We start from the raw sequence: 26,272 nt of genomic DNA, 5'->3' as shown, positions 1-26,272 counted from the left end.
TTTGTGCTATCTGCTCTCCAGCACTACCTGTAAAAGTCCTGGAGTTTCACTTTATCTTTGAGTTCATAAAACTACTCCAAATTAAAGGTCATGGCCGTCATGGAAAATCCAGTTGAGTCAGTGTTGGCACAGCAAAAGGCTGTAGAACAATGTTGACATACCATCTGTGACAACAGTCATTTCTGACGGGACAATCTGAAGAGCTTTGTTGGGTTTACTGCTTGGTGCCATCTTTACTGAAATCAGAAAATCCAAATTTGGACAAAGACATGAAGGCTGCCCAGAAAATAGAAGTGATCAGGGATAGGGCTGAATGGGATTAGCTGGAAGAAATGTAAAAACATCCATTCATCCGTTTTCTCCTGCTTATCCAGTGTTGGGTCACAGAGGCAGCAGGCTTCCAGGGCCTTCCAGACGTCCCTTTCCCCTGCAATATTTACCAGTTCTTCCTAGGGGATTCCAAGGGGTTCCCAGGCCATGATGATATGTAATCCCTCCAGTGAGTTCTGGGTCTACCCCAGGGTCTCCACCCAGTTGGACATATCCATAAAACCTATAAAGGAAGGTGCCCAGGAGGCATCCTAGTCACATATCCAAAACTCTTCATCTGGACCCTTTTTATGCAAAGGAACAACGATTCTACTCCGAGCTCCCTCTAGATGTCTGAGCTCCTCAACCTATCTCTAAGGCTGAGCCCAGCCAACCTGTGGAGGAAACCCATTCAGGTGCTTGTATTTGTAATCTAATTCTTTCGGTCTCTACCCAGAGCTCATAGTCATAGATGAAGGTTAGAATGTATATTGACAGGTAAATCAAGAGCTCTGGCTTCTAGTTCAGCTCCACCTTCATCAGGATGGTCCATCCAGATGCCTACATTATTGTTTATGCTGTACCAATCCCTCTGTCCTTGTCTTGGAGGTGCCAACTCTCATCCTGGCTGCTTTGCACTCTGCTGCAAGTGGCACCAGTATGTGCTGAAGGTCACGACTTAATGCAGCCAACAGAACCAAGTCATCTCCAGAAAGCAGAGATACGATTCTGAGGTCCCAACATCGAATACTCTCCTCATAATGACTACATCTTGAGATTCTCCCCATGAAAATCACAAACAGGATCAGAGACAAGGGGTAACCAAAACAGAGTCCAGTAGCCTCCGGAAACATGTTTGACTTTGTGCCGACAATACAAACAGAGCTCTTGTTTTGGCTGTACAATGACCAGATACCTTGTAGCAACACTCCTTGTATACCATACGGACTTGACATTAATTTCAGGTTAACATGCAGCTTCAAAGATGCAACAGCATCTTCTTGCCAAACTGACCCAGAGTAACCATAAAGTCATTAACAAGTAAATTGCATTATTTTTTCTCCAAATTGATATATCGTGGCCTACATTTTAAGGAAACTGTCTGAATCTCCCTGGTTTATACAGATTTTTTTCACTAAAGTTGAGGAGGTGTTTTATACCTAAAGAAATTTGACAAGACCCCAGAAATTATACAGATAAACCAACTCTTTTTTTTGATCTGTCAGTCATACATCAAAGGTGATGCACAAAGAAAAGCAGCATTTCACATTTCTTACAAACAACTTCACAATAGTTTAGAACTGTATCAGAAAATAACAAGATTAGAAATGCAAGAGGGAAACAACATTTTTAATGACATTTTGAGGAGCTAATGGCAAGGCCACTAAGACAATTAACTTTTATTTATTTACAATTTTAAGTTGCCTGCAGCCTCACATTAATATTTAGGTGACTTTTACAGGTCTGCTTCTGTGTTGCAACCAAGCTTCATTACACTAAACTCACTAAACTGTGTGAAAAGTATTCAGTAATCCCAAAAGAAAGTGCTCATCAGTTGGCCGCTTCTCATTTGTCTGACTGCACAAACAGATGAAAAAAGAATCTCAGTTGTCAGTAGTTTACTTTAGTAACTTAACCAGAGCTTTTAGTAATGCACAGTAGCAAATTATCAATAAATTGAATGTTCTGTAAAGCCCTTTTCCACTATTATTTTTCCACATTATTGAAAATTACATAATCAATTTAGTGATTAAGAAATAACGTGTTAAAATACTACAACAATCAATAGATTTATGAGTTAAGTAAAACCTACAGAACACCACACAGGAGTAAAACTTAATTGCAAGAGCAATGTTGAATGATCGTTTCATTTTTCATTGTGTCTTTAAAATAAGTTTTTTCTATTTGTGTTGCTGTGTTGCAAAAAGCAAATATAAATTCCTTTAGGGGCAGATACCACAGATGAATCAGATATATATTTTTTAAATCATATAGGTATCATGGAAATAACCCAGTTACCATTTTTTTGACTACAAGTTTTCAGAAATTTCATGCAAATGAGGAATTGTGAATTGTTTTACTGTGCATTCATTTGCATAAATGTCTATTAGACAGAGGGTTGAATAAATAAATAAATAAAATCACAAACCTAAAGGTGTATTTTACACGCTTCATTTCCGTTGTTGATAGAAATCCCCAAACTGACCAAGACATGAAATAGGTTATGTTTGCATGTAGTGTCTCTCCTTAATTATGTACTAAGCAGGAACAGTACCCCTCCATGATTCTTCACCATGAATAACTAAGGGTGGCACTCTTACTGGGGTCAGGATGGTCTTGTTCTCCTCAGTCAGTAAACTTTACCACTGATGCACTATGATGTTGCAGAGGAGTTGTCTAAGTGTGTTAAAGTTGTGCTAAATTGTTGTAAATTCATGTGTAAGTGATATGGCAGATAGATTTTACATTGCAAACTGTATAGCAACAAGGTCAAACAGATTTAAGGTGAAAGACTTCATAGAAATAAGAAGATTGCTCTCTGAATGACTCTTACGATGTTGCTGACATGCTCATTGTGAATCGTATTATTGCATTGTGTTGGTTTGAAAATCTGAGAACAAAAGTGATAATCAATAGAAACCAAAGACTGTAAATGAAGTCACAGCTTTTTTGAAGTTGACAAGAGCTAATTTTGTCTCAACAGAATCCTCTCAATAGGTGATTTTGATATTGCCTACCTTAAATATTTATTTATTTGCCAGTTGTTTCAAACTTTCTCCCTCCTCTTATTGTGTTATTTATAAAAGAAAAGGTTAGGAATGAATATAATGAACAAAAAATGAAAGAGTTTCTGAAAATAGACTTGTTTTTTTGCTTCTATCAGTTGTTTACCGTATGCTGCTCATCCGTGATAACAGTTTAAGAGGACTGATCACTAGATCATGGCACAAGGCACAGATATTTTATAGAAATGTTCAATACTGGATATAAGCATTTTGCAGATACTTATAATTACGAACAGTTGACATAGTATGTGGTATCTTGAACAAAAAATGCTAAAGCACAAATGAAATGTACTAAGCTGATGGTAAATTGTTAAAAGTGTATGTAATTTGTAGCAGCTATTACTACAACTACTATTTATAATATTTACTACTGCCTATGGGCATTTTGTAGATATCTACAATTGTGTACAATTAAAACACTGCCTGGTATGTTAAGGGGATAATTAAGTCACAAACGAAATCAAGGTGATGGTAAATTGTTAAAATGAATATATTTCGTATGAGATTTAACTGCAACAATTCTTTCGTTACCATGCACAGATATCTCATATTTAATACTGCCTGTGGGCATTTTGTAGATATGTATAATCAGCTACAATTAACATCCTTCCTTGTATGCTAAAGGAATAACTAAATCACAAACTGAATGTATCAAGGTGATGCTAAATTGTGGGAAATTATTGCAATTTGTAGAAGATACAAATGCAACAGTTCTTCAGTTGCCCCACATAGATCTTTTGTAAGAATATTTGTTACTGCCTAGGGGCATTTTGTAGACATGTACAGTTAATTACAATTAAAATACTGCCTGGTATGTTAAGGGAGTAACTAAATCACAAACAAAATGTATTAAGGAGATTGTAAATTGTTGAAAATGAATTTGCAGCAATTTCTTTCGATACCATGCACAGATATTTTGCAAGAATACTTGATACAGGCTGTGGGCACTTTGTGTATATGTACAGTCAATTACAAGTAGCATGCTTCCTAGTGTGTTGAAGGAATAAGTAAACCACAAACATTTTTTTTGTGTGTGTTTATGCAGAAATGTTGCGAATTCGTGTAATTTGTTCGATTCGGCGGATCCACACTATGTGAGTGTGTTTGTGTGTGTGTGTTATAGCAACATTAACTGACTTAACTTGAAAGAATTGAAAGACATAAGAAGGCATAGCACAAAAAAACAAAAAAGAATGAAACGTAAAAATGAAACTGTTTCTGACAGAGGAAGTGCTTTTGCTCCTATCAGCTGTTCACCTCATGCTGCTCAACAGTGATTGTAACAGTTTAAGATTAGTGGTCAAGAGAGGTAAATGATGTGCTAAATGAGGGCAATGCAGGTTAGGGCTAGTAAACCCCCCCTCCCTCCCCAGTCTGTAAATTGGACCCTTGGGCCTTGCAAAACTCGGTGCTTTTCCTCCAGTGAGCCACACGGGGCGCTGCTGCTCCCCCTAACCCAGGACGCTTGATGGAATATTCAAAGTTTATGAAAAGGCTTGCAGCAGATCAGGGACCGGCGGAGCGCAGAGCTGAACAGCGGCTGTGACCCCCAGAAAAGAGTTACACAAATGACTTCTCACACCGGAGCAGGCGGCTCGTTCATTCCCATCGCATTTTGCTGCTTGTCTATGAGGCTGTCAGTCGGTCAGTCAGCGAGTCCGCAGCGCTCCCTAGAAAATGTCCTCACATCTCACACAGCGGGGGACACACGGGGGAGGCGGGTGGGAGGCCGGTGCCCGGAGTGTGTATCCGGCGTGTGTGTGTGTGTGCGTGTGCGCGCGTGTGTTTGTGTGTGTGTGGAGTTGTGAGAGCAGAGAGTGTGAGTAAGAGGGGGGGGAGCGCGCGCACAATGCGAGAGAGGAGTTGAGAGAGGAAAGAGAGGGGAAGAGTTGAGAGGGAGAGAGAGAGTGAGTGAGTGAGAGACCTCGGCGGAGAGGAGGAGGAGAGAGAGAGGGGAGGAGAGCTCCGTCTCTCCCGGTGCACTTGGCAGTCTAGTTGCGGGCTGCTGTGCTGTTGCTGTCGTGGCGTGGCTGGTCGCGCCAGGCGGGGAACTTCACCACACTGGAGCCCGGAGTCCCACTCTCTCACCTGCGCAGTTCGGAGCTGCCATGGGTCTCTCGCCAGGATTTACTGTCCTAATTATTCTACCGGCCTTTCTGCTGCACACCAGCGGCCTTTACATCGCCAGTAGCGTTGGTGAGTACAGTTCCAGCCAAACGTGGTCAGTGTTTACGTTGTTCTCCGCTGTCTGATGGGCTCCAGTCAGCGGGGCTGCACGGGGCTCTTCATGCGCTTCTTCACTGGAAGTCTGGAGCTCATCGCAGCGGCAGCACACTGTCCAGTTTGCCTCTTTTTTTTTTGCGCTTGCTTGTGATTTTTTTTTCTCACGCTTTTTTGCAGTTTTTCATTTTTTTATTTCTGCAAACAACACTGTAGTAGCTACGCAACTTCTTCATGTCCTGCTGTGGAGCTTGCAGGGACTTTCCGAAAGGTCTCTCAGCAGAGCAAGCACTGTTGTGATTTGCTTTTTTTTCCCCCTCTCACATCCAGGGGGTCATTTTATCGGGGGGTGTAAAAAGCTGGAGCATCAGATGCACCGGTTTACTGTCGGATTTTGCAGGGAAGTAGCCTAACATTATCTGATTCGGCCGCTGTCGCATCTATCGATCTGTCACAGGACGCTGGAGTCGGATGTCAGCCTATTGATCACACTATTATCAAATCATTCCTGCAACATGGAGGTTCAAGACATATTAGGCGGACAGAGTGTGTTTGGTTTTGGATCAGTCGGCAAACTTTATAAATTAGAGATGATAGGCGGATAATAATAACAGCAAGTGCATCCGAGGACCACGTACAAGGTGACAGTAGAGCTGTCTGGCTGTGTGATGGCATTGACACCATGAAGTGGCCTTGGCTCAGTGTGTTTGTGAGTGTGTAGCTGGCTGTGTGTTAGTGTGTGTGGGCGCTGGGAGCATCACTCAGGTCGCCTCCAAAGTGCACTTGGATTGTCACTGTCACATGTGAACGAGAGAAATCTGTCTTAGCCAGAGAATATCTGACAAGCATTCAAAACGTTTATGTTTTATTGAAAGCAGTTAAGACACAGACATGATCATGAATAAGGATGATTGCATAAATTATTGCAAAAATGCAATCCAGCATTATTTAGAAGCGCTTTATGAGGACAAATCTGACTTATTGGATCTGCTTTTTTTTTTTTTTTTTTTAAATATTCAGTCGGTGTCGAAGGTACAGAAATCGTTTTTCTCGGCTCCAGCAGCTTGACAATGATGAAACAGCGTGAGAAAGCCACAATTAGCACCTTGATCTTGTACTGGCTTCCCAGTTGGCGGTGGAAGGGCACAGAAGGTGTCAGGAGCACAGCGCGCACTGCTGAGGCTGCCGTTTCCAAACGCACAGTGCCGAGCACCGGGGTCGCCTCCGGGTTCATGGGTGGGGCTGTGTGTGGTGTGTGTGTGGTGTGTGTGTGTGTGTGAGTGAAATGTTGCTGCTTTCATTCTTTTCATTTCCAGTTTCTTCTTAAAATTGTGTTCTCTTTGCTTGGAATAAAGAATAAATAATTCCATGGCAGGCTTGACATTTTTCTAATCCTGTATTTTTTTCCCCCATCTCTTTTTTTCCATCCTCCTATTCACCCTCTGCCCATGACTCCCCATTTTCTCCACCATTCATCCCCATTCTTCTCTCATGACGTCTCCACCCCCCATACTATGTCTTTTTAAAATTATTCAAATTTTTTTTACCTTCCACCTCTGCTGTTTTCCACATCTGCACATCTTACTCACTGAATAACATTCTTTCCTCCTCGCTCACCTCCCCATGCCTCATCTTCTCCTTTTACCTATCACCCCCTCCCCCTCCATCCCCAACTGTCCTGTTCCCAGACTCCCTGCAGCACGTCCTGGGGGAGTATGGACTGGTTAGGCCGATCAGTGTGGACGCAGAGGGCCGCTTCCTGTCACACGCCGTCTCGGCCGGTCGCATGGCAGGAGGGCAGCCCCGTAGGCGCCGGAGGAGGGAGGTAGGAGTAGGCAATGATGAGTGGGAAGGACCAAGAGGAGCTGAGGAGAACCAAGAGCCTGTGGCCCATCAGGAAAGGCTTTACTACAACGTCACCGTCTTCGGCCGGGAGTTCCACCTGCGCCTGCGCCACAACGCCAGGCTGGTGGCCCCCGGAGCCAAGATAGAGTGGCACGATGACAGCGACAGCACCCGGCACTCTGAGCCTTTGCATGATGAGTGCTTGTATGTGGGTGACATCACAGACACACCAGGAGCCACTGTGGCCATCAGCAACTGTGACGGCCTGGTGAGTGGACAAAACCTGCGTTACCTGTGCTCTGCTCATGTGTGTCTGGATGCTGTGGTGTTTGCTGAACTCACTCTAAAGTTGTCTGTGGAAGAATGACACAAGGGAGGAGATAATGCAAAGAACAGGAGCAACCTATTTTGGCTTTTTTTTTTTTTTCTGGTTGTCCCCCAAATCTCTGAGTTTGTTACGGGGTCAGCCTTATGATTTACATCGCTGCTCTTCCTGTTGTCCTCTAAACTGGTTCCAACACGAGGCCCGTCATGAGAAACACCTGAGTCATGTTTTCATCCCACTGTCCTCTGCCCCTTTTGGTTTACTCATGTGAAGGGGGGGAGGGATTATTAAAGAAACACACTGAGCTTTCAGCGTTTTACAGGAACATTTTTTTGCAGATAAATAACTGACACTACAACAGCATTCACATTTAAACTGCCACCATAAAATATTTTGGTTGCACAACAGTTGCTCAAAGAGCCTGAATTGTAAATGCTTTTAATAGAGCTGATGATGAATAGAGAAAAAAGGCAAGGAGATGGCAAACAGTTGGTGAATGGCTGTCAGTAAGAGAGAGAGAGAGAGAGAGAGAGAGAGAAGTGAGATGTAGACAGTGTGAAGACTGTGCACAGGAACTGAGAAGAGAGGCTGCAGAAGGATGGAGACCAGTGCTTGAGGAAGAGGTTTGAAGGGACAAGAGTGAAAGATATGCCTGAGGGCAGTGGGGAAAAAAAAGGCAAGTAAATATGTGGAAATATGCACATAAGGGTATGTGCAGGGAATGATGAGATTGTGGAGGGGGGGGGGGGTAGGTGGAGGAGTTTCCCTTCATTAGGAGAAGTGTTCATTAGTCAGCCAGATCAGCCCACCACTGGAGCTGAGCAGCAGCAACTGGATCCGTTTAGGGTTGAGGACACTGGGGACTGAGCGAGCAGCTGAGAGAGCAGGCAAGCAGCCAGGACAGCACAGGCCTGACATGCCCACTTAGCTTGACACCAGCCAGCGGCAATTCGCTGCCGTTGCTGCTCGCTCTGGCCTGTCATTTCAGGGCCTGTTGGCAATTTCTAGGAACGGTTGTTGTAAAAGCGTAGTTGGTTACAGACAACAGATCAGTTGGCACCGATCATCGATTTGTTGAGTGCGCTTCCACACTTGACTTTAAAGGGATACGCTGACATGTTTTAAAGTCTGTTTTAGTTAAAATCTTACTTACCTGCTCAGGTGTGTGTTCGCTGCAGTCATTTCTTGGTTCATATTGGTCACAAGTAGTTCTGTTCTGTACTGGCATTACAGAGAGAGGTTTTTGCACGTTGTTAATGCACAACAGATTGTATCAATGCACCGACAATGGAAGTAAAGAGAAAGAATGCAAGCTGGCAAACCTGACTCCTAGAAATGACATTTATATACAGCTAAATCTTGTTTCCAGTTACATTTAGCCAAAGCGTAGTTTCTTGCAGAATCACATTCAGAGTCGTGATATTTTTGTGAATTGATAACCTACCACATTGATCAGCTGCAAGTCTGACACCAGAGAGTGGAAAGATTGTTTTTTAAATTTTTTTTTTGGCTTGATGTTGTATTTCGTATGATCGTGGACCACTTCTTCATTAAACCCGACCAAGAGCTTTCCTTCACCCTAGTCTAGTGTTCTAAGTGCCTATACATAAGTATACAGAATTGATAAGTGCTAAAATCACTATTACTTGATAGTGAAAGATCAGATATTTTAGTGGGAAAATATTGTATTTGCAACATGTTAATCAACGTTTTCTCATTTCATTAAAAGAACATATAATCCGACTGTAATGTTTCTAGGAAAAACATCACTGATTGTAAACAGAGCTTTTTTTTGTACACAAGTGAAGTTTAAGCACACTTGAAATAAATATGAGGCCTTGGGAGCATTTATGAGACAAACACAACGTTAATCTTTCAAAGTCATAGAGTTTTAGTACCAAGTTCCTATATTTTGTTTTCTCTCATCCACAGCAGCACGGCAGGAAAACACTGATCGAGGAAGTAAACAGGCAGTTTTTAGGCTAATAGTTATTGAAGCTGCTCAAAAAAATTGAGCTAACTTTGACTTTTTAAGCCTCAAATTAATTCCAGCTAAATTTAAATAGTTCAATCACTTACTTTAGAGATGCATTGAAAAGGAAGCTCTTCAGACAGAAGTAAAAAATGTCAGACTTTTCTTTAAGACAACGCTTGTTGAATCCATTACAAAAGTAATCTTGGATGTTTTCTGTTTTAAAAGTGCAGAGACAGATGGATTTGTATAACTGAAAGTTGCACGACTTTATCTCCCAAATATTTATGTGCTGGAGTAAATCAGTTTATCTAGAACAGAAATGTATGAATATATTATTGTTATTAGTGTTGTAATTATTATACAGAATAGTCAACATACTCATACAAACAAGAAAAATCCCTTTTAATAATCACATTAGCGCTGTCAGCTCACATTTAATTTGTTTCCCTCTGCCCTTGAACAGCTCACGTCATTACTAATCAATTCTTACAACCTCTTCGGGCATGCCAAGAAATACAGCCAAGCTCTTTCTAGCTCTGCCCATATCTGCCTTTTTAAACCCAGCAGAGCCATGCAGCACAGCTCTGCCCTGCTCGGCCCGTTTCCTCATTGATCCACATGCCTGGTCGGTTTTCTTTCTGCCCTGTGTTGCCATTCACAACCAAGAGCCTTTTTAGCTGGCTGTGAACCAGGCAGTGTGATGAGAGGAAGGTTGCGCGCACAGGGCCAGATTGGGTTCAAACCAGAAAGCATAATGATAATAATACATAAAAATAATAACAAAGAGGCAGAGGAGGGAAAATGAAGAGGGCAAAGGGGATGCATTTCAAGAAGTAACAAATGACCAGAGTAAATGAGAGAGAAATAGAGAGCACGGGGGAAAAAAGGAAACTCTTTGACTGGACAAATGACCTTTGGAGGGAATTGGATTTCTGTGAAGCTGAAGCTGTGATCAGCTGGTTAGTGGTTCTCTGGATGGCTAAGAGGAGGCACAACTCTGTCCAGTACGAGAGCCGGGCAGTGTGTGTTTGTGTGTGTTTTTTAGTCGTCGGTGCAGCGCAAAATGAGATTAAACTGCAGCCGAGACTGTTTCTGTGCGTTTGTGTGATGCATGAATCAAACAAAATAAAAGCTCATAAGCTTAGGAAGCTTCGTACATGAGTATCGTTGTGTGAACAGTGTCTGTGTGTCTGTATCTGTGAGCATCTATTTGTATCACAGGAATTGGGGTCGAATGTGTTCTTGCTGCTTTGAAATTGTCACTTCCTTAGAATATATTAGTTCTTTTAATAGAAAACCACAACAGGCTGTTTTCATGTAAGGCTTTTAGACATGTCACAGTAGGAAAAGCAGAGGTGTAAATAGAAAAAAAAAAAAAATGTTGATGGCTGACTTCCATTTAGCAGCTTTGGTTCGAGCGTGTTGCTATTGTGCACGCTGGCTGTGAAAAAAGACGACTTATTGGTTTACCTGTTTGATTATACAACACAAAGCTGCAAATAACCGCAGAGATGTTGTGTTTTCACATTTTCTGTCGTCTGCAACATTTTAAAATGGCATATTTTTTCGGGTTGATCTTATCTGATTAATGTATGCAGCAACATGGATGGAAAATCTGTCGCTTGCAGCCGTGTCAGAAAGGCTTTTATTCAGTGTTTGAGGTTGAAGGTGCAGAAAATTGTTTTAGGCGGCTGTCTGCTACACTGATGCAAAGACATGGACACTTCTGTCGGGCAAAGCAACTTGTTGAACTGCATGTATGTCGTTACATTTCAGATTCTCATTCTATAAAAACCTGTTTCATGTTGAACAGCTGTTTCAGATTTCAGGGAAATAGGAGGAAACACCTGCAGGGTTAAATGCAGAACATATTTTGTATTTCTTTATTACTCCTTGAAAAGCGTGGTCCTTGTAATATGAAATTAAGAGGAGACGGTTTTATTTCATTATAGTAATCCTCTCAGATGTCTGACACGCTAATGATGCCGGAATCCTGCAGAATTATTTTCTTGGCGAAAGTGAGAGGACTTTGGTGAAGGATTGCATTAAAAACTGGGATCTCGTTCATTTTCATGTGAATGCATATGTTAATGTGTCTATATTTGTTTGTGTGTATGTGTGCGTGGACCTCTCACTACACTTGTGGGCTTTCCTTCAGCCTTACCTACAGTGTTTGTTCAGAGACTGTTTGCGCTGTTGGCCTGATTTTGTGCACATGTGGGTGTGAGGTCAGGTGCATTCATGTGTGTCTTTTTGGCATCTTATGTGGAATGTTAAGTGTCAGCAGGAGCCCCCTGCTTTTCCTCTTTTCAGCAGAGACACAGACGTTGTGATGGGAGATCAAGGGTTACAAAATGATTGTCTTTTTTTTGTTCATGATAAATAATTTTGTCACTGCGAGATACTGAAGTAGTCAAGTGGGAATTGTCACACCGCACACAGTGTGCTTACACGGTCTGAGAGTAACGCTGTAAACTCTCAGTCAGAGCAATATTCATTTTCACTTTGGAAGTTTTTTCATTTTCAACAAATCAATCCTTTCCACTTGTCTGTTAAAGTTTTTTGTTGTTGTTATTTTGACGGAGGGTGCTACTCTTGCTCTTGATTAGCCCCGTTGATAAGAAAAGGACACAGTAGTCAGAGGAAGTTTCGCCTTCATTTAGTCATGATTTGACAAGTGTAGTCATCTTTTCCTTTAAGTTGCCTTAAGCTGAGACAGAAACAGACATTCAGCTGAGAGGGCTCTGGTACGAATTATAAACTGAAACGCCAGTGTGACCAACAAAAGTGACAAAAAAACCAGAAGCTAGGAACAAAGAGTTAAGTCAGGGTTTCATTTTAACAACAACCAGCCACAACAGTAGATAAATAAGACTGGCATTGCAAATTTTCATAACAAGTTTACATATAAAGATCAAGACGCTCCAGTGTGATGATTTATGGTGGAGAGTTCCCAAAGTGTAACAAAAACTACAGTTAAAATCCTACAAAATGATGTTAATTACAAATTCACCTACCTAAATGAAGACGTTACATTGTTATTAATTGTGTAGATTTACCTGACTGATGTAAATATTAGACCCTCCGAAACCATACAAGGAAAACCCAACAAATCCAAAGATTCTCGACGGGGAAAAACAAATTTGCGTCAGTGGCGACGACAAACTCCTTTTTAACAGGACGAGACCTCCGACGGGACTGGGCTCACCTGCCTCGGTTGGTTGGGACGAGGGCAAAAGGAAGGGATTAAAGGATAGAAGGGGACAAGCAGGCAACAAACAGGAGAACATAAACACATGGTGGGACCAGTAACTACAGATCAGACCTGTGTAGCTCCAGAGCCAGAAATACCTGCACAGAGAGGACAGAGAGGACAAAGCACAAACTACAGGGGAGAGAAGACACAAAGTTAGAAACATGCAATAGTGGATAAGAATGCATGGAGGAAATGACAAGGATGAACACGTGAAGAATTCATACAAACAGGGCACCTGAGCATATTCAATACTACGGTTCCAACACTGGAAAGTTATATAAGGAGACATTTAGTGGACTAGAGTTAATTGCAAATAGAATCTAAACAAAGAAAAAAAAAAAGTGGATTGACAGAAGATAATAGAGTCAAATCACTAAAAGTCCTAAATATCCGAACCAGCTTTCAACCCATAAAGAGGTAGATCAATGTTCAGAACTGTGACTCCCTTTAGGTAATCCTCAAACTAAAATAATCTTCATTAATAAGTATAATTGTCGAAGTAAGCTCATGTTCATACTTGTGCCAGGTTAATAACTAAATAATGTTGCTGACAAATATTTTCGGTCATCGTCATCTTGTCATTGCCTCTCTATTTCACAAGTCTGTGCATAATTTGTTTGGTAATATTGTGTGATTTGCTGTACAGGTAGTATGTTCTTGTTCGTCTTGTTTGTATGTTGCCTCTTGACCAGGTCGTTATTGACAATGAGAACCAATTCTCAACTAACTTACCTGGTCAAATGAAGGTTAAATAAAATAAATAATGTATATTGAGGCTTTCAGTGTGAATGGGCCACAGCAGCAGAGGGAATCAGCGGGTTCTGATAAATGGCACGGCAGCGATAGATTACCGTGGGAACTGAGGGGTCACACAGGTCTGTTAAATAAACCAATAGGTGGGAATGTCTGCGTTTGTAACACAGGAAGTGCGTTACCTGTCATCTTGGGTTTTACTCCTAAAATCCAGGTGGATGCACACCTGGACACTAAGACTCGTGTTTTCACAGCTGTGACTTTGCATCCGTGCAGTAAACCCGCTGCACAGCTACAGTGTGGTCAGACGCTCAGGTAGATAGCAGAGACAGGTAGCAGCAAAAAAGCAAAGTTTCTCGGAACCGCCTTTACCTCGCCGCATGACAAAAACCAGCGCGCATTTTTCTCTTATTGTCTCCACCCCTCGCTTTCCCCTCGCTCTCGTGTTTCTTGGCTAGCAGCGGTAGCAGCAAGCAGGAGAGCTCTCCTAATGATGGTATTAAAGGAGTCAGGAAAATGACAGAGAAAGAAAAAGAATGTGGCAGACAGCTTTTTGTTCCCCAACACCCACAGATTCAGAGCTCTGGCAAAAAAAAAAAAAAAAAAGACAGCAAGAGACAGTGTTCCTTTAGTGAGCAGTCTTTGTCTGTTTTTAGCAACAGCGCTGCTCCTAAGCGCTGATCAGACAAGTGGTGCTGAGGGTTAAGGGTATTGCCCGTTGTCTGTGCAGAAAAAAAAAGTTTCGAGCGCCGGATCTCCCTATTAACATATACACCATGTTTACTATTTGTAAAGTGTGGCCATCGTCTTATGTTGGTGGATAATTAACCCTGATCCCGTGCAGATGTTGCCCTTTTGTATATTCTGATATTTATTGTTGGCTGTGTGCTTCAGTCTGTTCATGTTTGTTATTAGTACACAGCAGGAATGCTGGAAGGCAGCAGTGTTATTTTGGTGCTTTCATGGAAAAGACTCAGACATCAACAGCGAGGAGAAATGCCAAAGCACTGACAGGTGTATTTATTTATTTTCTGTGGGCGGGTGCTCGAAGATGGCACTTTCTTAGCAAATACTTTATAATATAAAAATCACCTTAATTATGTGCTAATTCATTGTAATGATGATGTGACTGTGATATGTCTAAAATGCAGTGGTTAAAATACTTTAAATCACAAAGGCTTGAACACACACACACACACAGTATGTACGTGCACACTCACTAACACCCACTCCTGTGCCAGCTGAGGGCTTAATCATGTGAGAGAGTGTTGACAGAGGGGCAGGCCAATCACAATAACAGCCCCCGAACTACACTAAATGCCAGCGACACGGACACTTGCGCCAGCCATGCCCCTGGAATACACTCAGTCATTACCTCCGCATTAGAAGTCAATAGAGAAGGCAGCCCTGGGCTGAGCCAACCCATCCATCCATCCAGCCAGCCCGGCAGTTAAGCTTGGTCAGGCGTGGCGGCTCACTGGGCCCTACAGTGTGTTATTCCACCCCGGGTCACACGATAAGCAGCTCTCAACTGTAATCAGCTCAAATTGAAATGATGACATCAATTACAGCACGGCGCACAGCTGTTATTGACCCTAGCCCTCACTGGCTGTGTGGAGTAGGCAGTGTGTGGAAAGGGGAAAAAAAAAAAAAAAAGCAGAGGGGTGAGGCCTGCAGGAACCGCAGGACTGGAGGGAGGGCCGGGTGTGGAGAGGCCAGACTGCTGAGGCATGGTATGAATGAAGAGACAGACAGCGAGAGAGAGAGAGAGAGAGAGAGAGAGAGAGAAACGTGTTCTCAGTATCTGATTGCAGGTTCCACCCTGCAGTGTAGCTCCACTCAAACACACAATTACTCAATCTAGAGCTATTATCAGACAGAGAGAGAAACAGAGGAAGAGAGAGATAGAATCAGACAGAGAGTAGGCCCATTCTGAGGAATGCTACACAGAGCAAACGAGTGCTTTTACCAGAGCTGTGATTACTGCCGCGCTCTCAGTGCACTTAACCAGCCCCCTTGCCGCTCTTTCCTCTGGCTCTCTGTCATTCACAGAGTGCTGGCTCAGAGCACACCGTTTGTTTGAGTGGTTTGCAATAACAGGATTCACCCGAGAAAATGGAGCGGTGGAACCCCAACAATTTAAGGGAAACACCTCTGTGATGTCATGATTACAGCAGTTTGTGTTTATATGCGAAAATGTGGTGGAAGACACTCAGCTGGTGTGGCAGTGGGGATGAAATAATGCACTGTACCTGTGATGTCAGGATGAAATATGGATTTCCTGGCTTCCCTGATGGCACTGAGATATAAAGATACTAGAATTTGGGCTTTAACAAACAGTCACAACTGCACATGATAAAAAGAAATCCAGTGCCATCCGAATGTATCATTGATTCTACAAGCAGGAAACAGATTTGCAAAAAATGGTAAGGCATGAATATAAGAAAGGTAGATGATGTTTTCCACTCAAAATGATGCCATCCAGTCTTGTGGATTTCCTCCTATGATTGCCATGTGCTTCAACACCATATGACTGAGTAAAAACCATTTCAAGGTCAGGATTGAAAATTGAGCCAATCATGTCTTGTACATTGTGAAGGACCAGGGGTCACACTGAGGAGAGAATTACAGGGACAAAAATGTTATCGAATCTATCCACGAGGTCTGGATGGGCCAAGAAGGGTAGTGACACTTGAAATGACGATTGAAATTACACGTAGAAATCTGAAATGTTTTCCTCCGTGCTGGACGGCCACCAGCAGCCTGTCAGTCAGTCGGTCAGTTAGCCAGCTGGTCCCTGAGGCCGCAGGGCCATGCAGGAAACCGATCGATGCTCGCCACGTCAGCAGTTCTGCAGGTCCCGGCAGCCTCGGTGGAGGATCTTGGAAACAGAACGAGACATCCTCCCGTTGTTTCCAGCATCTTAACAAGCCTTCTGCCTGCCTACCCCTGACTGACCCGGCCCGCGTCTCCAGTGGCCGCGCTGTTTTACCTCCCAGCCACCACACAGGTGGCTTTGTACTCTTAAAGCTTCCGCTCGTCTGGAAGTTTTCCCTACATAATCCTCACAAACAAAAACACAACATGAGAGAGAGTGGGAGAGGAAGAGACAGACAGGAGGGAGTGGGGGGGGTAGGTGGAGGAGGAAAACGAGAGTAACTCAAAGGGGGGGGGAGGAAGGCAGAGCGCCGTGGAATCTTAATGTGCCCAAACCAGAGCAAGAACAACAGCAACATCATAACATCGCCACCTGCTCACTCAGAAGGGATGGAGTCTGGGTGGGGTGGTCTTGTTAATTAGCATGAAGAATTTGGCTTTTTATTGTCTCATCATCTAATCTAAGGTTACTCGCCTGCTTCCAGAGGCTGGAACACTTCTCTGACTGATCATGGATATGTTATGTCTACCGGTTGCTTCTACTGCATGAGTGCTCGCTTGAACCCCCTACACACTAAAAATATGTGTGCATTTTGTCCTAGCCTGATCTTAGCAGTTATATTTGTTCTTTCTCGTTTGTGTTCCCTGTTTGCATGTTCCGTAATGGAACAGAGCTCGTCTGTCTGTCTGTCTGTCTGTCTGTCTGTCTGTGTGCATGCAGTATCTATGGCTGAAAATCATTTTGCTTGGTGCAGCAGGCAGCTAAGCGGCAAGAATCGCACCTCATAACAGAAACTCACACCCTCCTCATCTTACTAAGGCTTCCTGTTTTTGTTTTCTGCAATAGAAAAATAATCACTTTTTCTCTCCCAGTGTATTATGTTTGGGGGTTTTTGCCAGTGCATGAGGACCTCGGGAATTGTTACAGTACCAGCATATGTAATATATTATATAATAATATATTGTATTCTAATAACTGACTCTGTGGGGGCTGGAGTGAAGCAGCAGAAACAAAGAAACACATCTAGTGCTTTGATCACTGTGACTGATCGTCTGCCAACGTGTACAAGGAGAGCTTTGGATACTGCCTTACAATTATATAATCTGTTTGCCAAGATGTAATGGAGACTTTGAGATGACCTTGTCCATGTAAAGCGTTGCGTGCGATCGAGTTACTCTACAGTTGGGTTTCCGAGGTGCACTGGATGCATCCTCTGAATTAGGGACAGGGCCAAACACCTGATCAACACCTGCTGCAGGTGCTGATAAGGTTTCAGAAGTAGGGCTTTGCAATAAAGCAAATTAACAGTTACTTCCCCCCCCAAAAGCAGTCAGTATCTATATTTATCACAATGTGAAACGTGCAACTAATTCAGTTGAAGATTTCTTTTAGCTTAATATTCCTAAGCAAGTAGGAGATTAAAAAACATAAAAACTAGCCAAGAACTGTGTGCAGGAAACAGAAAATCTATTTAAATAGATAAATTGTAAGAAATAAGAAACACTTCTGTCAGTCTAACTTATCTTAAACCCTACAGTATCTGTTGTGTGCTGAACCGATGTGCCATTTAAAGCTACTCGGTCAAACAGGGCTTCAACTGGCGTGTGATGTGTTGATGGGCTGGTTTAGATTTTTTTTATTTTTTCAGCGGGCTTGTATAGATGTTAGTTTATCCCCGACTTGTATTACAAAAGCACCAGTTTGGAGAAGCAAACAAGAGTACTGACATAAAAGCAGTGAAGGGCTGTGGATGGATTCAGCAGAAAAATGTATTTTAGCCACCTGAACAGGCCCAGCTTAAAGAATCTATACCGGCCGCCTTTGACAAAACAATAACCGCTAATTTGAATCCATGTGTGTCAAAGGAGCCTGGTGACTTTAAAGAGAGCAGTACGCAGGCTTCAGTTCATTCATGAAGCCGATACATGTATACAGAGTTTTATTTTTTTTCTAGATAAAATAAAATGTAGCTGTTGCTCAAGTCCACAGCAGTACAGTGCTTATCTCCTTAGATTCAGTCCCTTACATCTGCTCCGCTGAAATGTCCTTCAAGTCTTCGACTGGAAACTCCTTCTTGTGGCTAACCCTGACCTCTGGCCTCAGTAGAAAGGAGAAAGAAAAGCCCGGCGGCAATCAATAAAGAATCAGGTTAATAGTAGGCTGCTTCCTACTGCACCATGTATATTTGAATTTGTCTAAGTGCTGTTTAAGTCTCCCACACTGAGCTGTCTCAGTTTGTGCCAGAAGTGTGTGGTGGCATGTGTGTGGAAAAAGAAGTGCATTAAGTGCATAAAAATGGGAATGAAGGAGCAAAAGAGAAATGATAAAATAGCTCTGCTGTCAGACTTTGTCATCGGTTACGTTTATGGTCGCCGCCAAAACCGTGCACCCTCATAGCTGCTATCCTTTCACACACGCACACACACACACACACGTTAACACACACACGTTAACACACACGGCTCCTCTTACAGTGCCATGATTGACAGCATCACTTGGAACACAAAGAGAAATGATTTTTTTTCTCGCAAGCTAATCCTTTGCCTCTCTCTTTCACACACGCTGACACTCAGACACAGACACGCTGGGGAGAAGGGACTTATTGTCAGGTTGTGCTCTATCTCCACAGTTCATTTCTAATCCTCTTTCTCCCTTTCCCCTCCACCCACTCCTGCACACACACAGCCACCGCCACCCAGACTGTAGTCTAGTAGCTCTCTCTCAAGGCTGGGATCCTCCCCACAAGTCCCAGCCGTGGCCAAATCTGGGAGACTTGCAGCTTCGGTGAGAGGGGAGGGAGACGGCTGGATGAGAGGCAGGAGAGATGAGCAATGAGATACAATTGAAATGAGGCATACTGGAGAGGAGAGACTAATGGAGGAATAGAACAGAAGGGGATGTTCTTTTTTCCTTGCTTTATGCTCTAGTTGCCCTCCTCTCCTCTCCCAGCAGCAGGGTTTATGCTGGCAGGGCGGGTGTGGCTGCAGCTGACTCTGATGCGATGTGATAGGACCCTCCTCTCTGTCCTTTTTGCTGCTGTGTGACAGCATGAAGCCATCAACCACCTCTGTCTCTTTTCCACCTCCTCTCACCGGTTGAGAGGGGGAAAAAAACCCCCACACATTTCTGGAACTAGATCGGGTGCCCTTGCTCTCAGACTGTTTGGGGCGTATCTTTAGACATTTTTGCAATTCAGCTGAGCATAAAGTACGAGCATTTGTGGTTGAAATGCAACAAATGTAGTCATTTTACTTGAGATTACATTTATTCTGCTATTTTGAAATGTGTGTTTTCCTAATATTTCTTTACATACTTTATTGTAGAGCTTGTTGGAGCAGTGTTGGTACTTTTCCACAGGCACAGTGTGCTAAACCGAGGTTCAGTCTGGTCAAGGAATTTCTCAGCTTGGGGTCAGTCACAATGGCCATTCAGTCTCGCTGTGTGTCTACGCTGTTTAAGGCCAAGTACAAGTTCCTAATACCACTGGTATTTTTTATGTCTTTCTGTGGCTGTGTTGTGTTTGGGCCAAATGAACTGAGGGCTTTCCTGAAGCACTGAGCTCCAGGGTCAGTTGTCAGACGTAATGGGACCATTCACAGAGCTCGTGCACTTGTACTGAAGGTCCGAGGCATACTAGGTGTCGGGGATTACTGTTTTTATAGCCCATTTTGAAGATTGAATATTAGGCTTCAGCTCAGCTTGCCTTGTAAAAAGCTGCTTTTAAAGTCCAGACACCAATTTAGTAAATTGGAGAAATTGCCTAATTCACTTGTTAAGCAAGTGAAGTTCACGGCATATAATGAGCTTATTTACTCTTCTTTGTAATGTATAAAGCTAAAATGTGGGTTTGAAGTCGAATTCCAAATTTTTGAAGTCCAATGGGTTAGTCTATTTCCTAAAACTGAGGTGAAGAATTGATCTGTACCACATTTTATTGAGCTAAAAAAGGTCAAAGACAGCTTTAAAAGACGAGTGTCCCAAATTAGTTGCGACATAATTGTAGGTTTTTGGGCATTTCTGTTCATTATTATACACTGAAGAGTGATGACAGGGAGAGAGGGGCAAAATACTACTCAAACTGGGACCATAATTGCAATAATCTATGGGGAAACCCCTACAACACCAATGACATCATTTGTACATAACATTACATCAAACACCACTCTACATTTTCTTCGAGACAACTACAGAATCACAGTTCTCTATTTTTGAGATTAAAAATCAAAAGTATGCGTTTCATAGTGCCACAGCATTACTCAACACAATCAGGTTGAACATTGTCATTACCTCCAAATGTTTTTGTGAGATTCTGTATTACTCACCCCATGCTTGTTAAAGCAGTGTTATTGGCTGTCACTTCCACGGGTTTCCCACCAAACTGGTCTAATTGCGAAGAAAAATGGCCCAATATTTTCTGCAGATGAAAGCAACCAAATGATTACAGCTGATCACAGGGGATTTGTTTTGCTGAGGCCTTTTATAAGTTTTACACTGAGATAGAAGCCAAACAGAGGGGATTTCTTTCATGTTCTTGATATTTTAGAGCTTTTATGTGTCAGATAGATAGATAGATAGATAGATAGATAGATAGATAGATAGATAGATGTGTGTTTTTTGTATATTGATATTAGGTAGAGGTGAGTGCAAAAACAGGTTTTGGTTACTGTCCATCAGTTTCTCCATGGTCAACAGAGGATGAGAGGTTTACAGCATGACAAAGGCAGAGAAAGGCACTCAGATTAGGTTGATGTTTTGGACCGAAGCCCTCTCAGTCTGATGCACTTTTCTTCTCGCTGTTTCCCCTTCCTCCACTGCCCATCCATCATTATCTCTCTTTTGCCCTCTCCACGTCTCACTTCCTCCCTCCCACTACAGTGCATAGAGGTCATCGCCCCGGCTGAGCCACAAGCTGTTGTTGCCTTAAACTGACTACTCTACTTGCTAATCTTACCAGCGAGCCCAGTTTATCATGTTACTCTCAAGCTCTGCGTGAGGAAGATGGCACGCACGCAACAGCGAGTGTTCGGACGGTTTCTTTGTCACAATTAGAACAACAACCTGGACAGACATTAATCATTTTTCTATTAAGTTGCAGACCTAATTTCTTTTATCGTGATTAAATCTTTGATTTTTTAGGCAGTCAGTTTGTGGTGTTTTGGTACACCCACATATTAAATGGTAATGACTTTGTGTATGTGAGGTACAGAAGTACATTTTATACAAAGAAGTACTTTGGTTTTACAGATGTACTGTACCAACCAGGCACACACTATAATGGACCCCAGATGCTCACATTTTCATCCACCATATGGCTTTTGATCCACAAAGAATTTGTACCAGTTTGGACTGATTTAAAAGAAGAGTTACTGAAGTAATGTGATACATACTGTAATCCTGACAGACGTATGGATGGATGGACTCTATAGGGGGATTTTTTTCAATATTATGCATTTATGCACCTCATATAGGAAGGATGAAAAATTAATTATTAGAGAGGGAGGTGTATCTTTATTCTACACAAGCTGATGTGATACGATTCAGCTCTACCCGTTTTCTTTGCGAGTGCAGGTTTCTGATTGATAATTTGTTCGTGCAGAGTCATTTTTTTTCACCTGGTAGTTGCAATTCTGCTTGCATTTTCTACATATTTCAAACAAAACGCTCCTTGCTGCAATCCAGCAGATTTTCACTGAATGTAAAAGCCTCCATAAAACTGGTCATTGTACTGTTCACAGAGAACTTCCATGGAAATATCATGGCTTTCAATTTTACACAGACTTTTGCAGCAAAAACCACAGCTGGCATCGTTGTTTGTGGAATGCATTTGTTTACTCTCATTTCTGCACAGATGCTGCTGGACATTGCTGATGTCTGTTTTAGGCAGCTGTTTCTGAAGCTCATCTCTCAGTGTCTACAGGAGGAGGGGGTGGGTGAAGCACGGGTTGGGGGTAATTTGGTTAGAGGAGGTAACTATGAGATATGGCGGCGAGGAAGGCAGGCTTTTTGACACAGCCACTCGCTGGTGCTGCGCTGTGATGTATAATGGCAATACGAGTGAGCTTGCAGAGAGCAGAATGGTCTGCACGAACTACACACACACTCACACACACACACACACACACACGCACACGCACACACACACACACAGCAAATTGCAAACAAATTGAACCTATAGGCTTTCCTTCCACCATATAAGGTACCAAGCACAAGTCCATGTGTGTTCGCGGGATTAAGGTGTCCGTTTGATCACTGCGAAAGTATTACTCGCAAAAGAAGAAACGTGGAAGTCTCTCAGCAAAATTGCATGAAATCCTTTTCCACGAGGAGCTCAGGTCATTTTGCTCTCTTTCAGAATATGATAGTTTAAGTGGCTTTTGCCGAAGCCCAGACCGGCAGCGCTCAGCTCAAAGCAGAAGTGAAAAGGGGCTGATTTCCTCCCAGACAATGTGATTGTATAAAACTGTGGATGTTGACTGTGCTTCCAGGCCCCAGTAATTGGGGGCAATAGAGGAGCGTGGTGTTTCCCCTGTAGATGAAATCTCTGGTTTAGCTCAGAGGGTGCGCAGTGTGAATTACAGCATCTACTGTATTCTGCTGCTCAGGAGGAGAATGATGCACATGTGTGTCAGCTGGTGTGTGTTAGTGTGTGTGCGTGTGTGTGAAGTAGGACATGTCTGACAGTGTACGGGTGCACAAGCACATATTTATTTGTTTGAAAGTGGTGGGATTCCCCGGTGATTGTCAGTTTGATAGCTTGCCTCCTCTTTTATTTTTCTGGTGGTGAGTTTTCTCAGAGGAGATGCTGTATAAATGTTTTTTTTTTTTCTCCCTCCCCCTGTATGTGTGACTGCATGTGTGCCATTTGGGCTTAGAGGTATCTGTTGCCAACTGATATGTTGTATTAACAAAAGCCTTTGGATCAGATGTTGAAATGGGAATGCTATGTAGAAGTGTCAACGTTTTAATTGGCACTCACAAATGTATGCACTACAACATATACTCATGTATGCATTCACACACTCACGCAGCTTCAGACTACATCCTTAGCCTTCCTTGCTTGTCCCCTGTGTGCCTGCATATGCACTGTATAGTGCAATGGGAGGGTGTGATTGCACATGCTGTGTAATGAGGAGACATAAACAAGTAGTATAATATGGTGGAATGTGAATTAAACACACAAAAAATGCAGTTATTGAGATGAAATATAATGGTGTGCAAAGTGTGTCACAACAATACTTAACAATGTAAGAGTGTTTAATAAAATGTAATGTGTTTTACACATTGTAAAGCATTTTCTGCTCTGTTCAGATCCTCAAGGACAATAGTCGCACTAAACTGTATGTCAGCTAATAGATCAATCCTGACACTGGGCTTCTGAATTTTATCAATTGTAAAAACACAGTTCCAACCTGTTGTCTTTGAAAAAAATCAGATAAATTCAGCAACATGGCTACATGACCAAGACTTACTAAGCTCCCTATCTCTACTTTAGTTATTTTGTTGTGATATTGTCCCAGTAGTCTGCTGTATGGGCCAAAATTTAAAAAAACAAAACACAAAAAAACATCAAATAAACTGGTTCATACTTGAACACGCGTACTTTCAGCTTAAGATACAAATGCATGCAGCAAAGTATGAAAGGACAAATATGAATCCTGTATGTCCAAAGTGACGTCACTGTGTGGCACAAATTATGCTTGCTTTAAATGCTGCAAGTTCAATCTTTACATGCTTTACTGTCATAGAATGTATATCTACAAGTACGCATTCAAAAGCTGCTGCTGTGGCTTCCTTCTCCAGGAGGAGAGCAGATGCAGAGTAGTGGAGGAAAGGCTGACACATCACCTCAAAGTGGTGTTTACGAGACCTGCACATGTAACATTAAAATACAGAAACCTAAGAAACAGGTGTATACATTGACTTCTCTGCTCGTCTTGTGTGTCGCGCCACACAAGTTGTGGATGTACAAGTCGATCCACACACACACACTGACTCAGCTCTGAGATGCTTCGACAGCTCTGTATGTATGTAATTCACACTTGCGGGAATGCATATCGCTTTAGAGTTATGATGCAAGAAAAAAATAAAAATCCAAAATTTTCTCCTTCAATTACTTTTTTTTTCTTGAGCTTGATGGATCCTTGATGGATCCAAAATATTCCAAGTATTTTTAATAAATGGAGGAGAAAGCAATCACAGTCTCTCTCTCTTGCGCACACTCACTCACACGCATGCAAACACACCTCTCCAGGCAGAGAAAGCGAAGCTCGGAGCATGCCTGGGAATATTCTTCCTCAATTTGTGTGTGAGTGCCATGAATGTGCGGGTGCTGGCGGAGGCCCTCTTTGTCATGGAAACACCAATTTTTAATCCCGGGTCCTTAAACATATCACACAACTAACTCACTGACTAATACATGCACCCTGGTGTAATTGATGCATCTTAGATGTCTGTCAGACTCGGCCATGCACACATCATATTGGCAGCAGAGGTGTGCGAGGAGGCAGAATAAGACGAGCTGAAGTGCAAAGGATCAAACAACACCTGGGCTGTTAATAACATGTGGCCGTATCAGTATTGTGACAAAGTCAGCATCATGAAAACAGTTAAAGGTGAAGTGCTAACTGAAAGGAATCACTTTCTTCACAGCATATGAAAAGACAAGATTGTGATAGACTGTGGAAAGACTGGCAAAACAAGCTTTGCATATTTGGCATAGGACGTGCTTTGTGAATGTAAAGTTTTTCATATTTTTGTCTGATTTATTTCAGCCTGTTTCATTATTAAAGATTTGGTAAGTAAAATGTCAGTCGGTTCAGTGAACCTTAAACACGCAGTTGCACTGTTTTCAAGGTTTCATGGAGCATAAAAATTGTATCCTTTATTGTGGAATTTTTACATGTTCATGTGAACGTCGACAAACTAGACTTTGGCCACACCCATTTTCTACATTTTCACAGGCGGCTCCGACGGTATCCCTGGCTACCGCTGGTAACCTTGGTGATACCGGTGGAGATATGCTGCAGTCAGTGGGCGTTGCCAGGGCGTGATATGAAAGCATAGCTGGAGCAGCGTGTGCGTGTGTGTGTGTGTGTGTGTGTGTGTGTGTATGCATGTTTATGTGTGTGCTCGTCTGAGATCTCGATAGCAGCCTCTGCCAGAGCCTTCATTTTGACATATCCTTTGATGACGGCATTGGCATTCGAGCAGCCACACACACACACACACACACACACACACACACACACACACTAGAGAGGGGAAGGGGGAGAGATCGAGGGAAAGCTGTGAAATATGAAACAGGATCATCTAAGTTCAGGTACACTCTTGCATAAACATCTATTAATTAATGGTGGAAGGCAGCAGCTCGTAGGAGAAAATGTTTTTAAGTGTTTCTTTATAGTTTATATACTTCTGCTGCATAAACTGTAGTGTGCTCACGCCTGTCCCTGTGGGCCCGTGAGGCCTGCGAGAGCCACGACTGGTCCCTCTGTATGTGATTTATGGCCAAATAACTGCTTCATCAACAGTATTGTATACTGTACCTCTACAGAAGTACAGATACACCTCCCCGGCATGGCCCATAGTTCTATATTTGCGAGGCTATTAGGGCTGGATAATGAGATAATCGATAGAGAAATTAGCATCTGGAACTACATGCATGAAGTGCAAAACTTCAGGCTCGACTTGAATTACAGTCCTCCTTGGGGCTTTGTGAATTTAATCAGTTCTTAGGATTTGTAGACTAATTTAGTAAAAATTTCAGTATTTCACACAGCAGCATTTGTTTTCCCATTGTGCTTAATTTTAGTTCTGAAAGCTACTCCATTTGTGTTTGCGAGTTGAATATTAATAAGGTACACGTGAAAGTAAAAAAAAACAAAACAGATGCATACAGTGCAGATGAGAATGAAATGAACTGACT

At 42.5% G+C, this 26,272-nt stretch overlaps 1 protein-coding gene across 1 annotated transcript in view; it reads left to right on the top strand.

Annotated features, from left to right (window-relative positions):
- The window catches only part of LOC103354394 (A disintegrin and metalloproteinase with thrombospondin motifs 2-like), a 196,811-nt gene that overhangs the window by 62,240 nt on the left and 108,299 nt on the right, over positions 1 to 26,272 (top strand). The window contains exon 2 of the mRNA XM_008277741.1: positions 7,004 to 7,428. Coding sequence (XP_008275963.1) covers positions 7,004 to 7,428 — 425 coding nt within the window. The remainder of the gene's footprint in view (positions 1 to 7,003; positions 7,429 to 26,272) is intronic.

Source organism: Stegastes partitus, unplaced genomic scaffold (genome assembly GCF_000690725.1).
Source record: "Stegastes partitus isolate 25-593 unplaced genomic scaffold, Stegastes_partitus-1.0.2 Scaffold106, whole genome shotgun sequence".
Lineage (NCBI taxonomy): Eukaryota > Metazoa > Chordata > Actinopteri > Pomacentridae > Stegastes > Stegastes partitus.
Note: the sequence above shows the minus strand (reverse complement) of the source record. Positions and strands in the feature narration are given on the sequence as shown.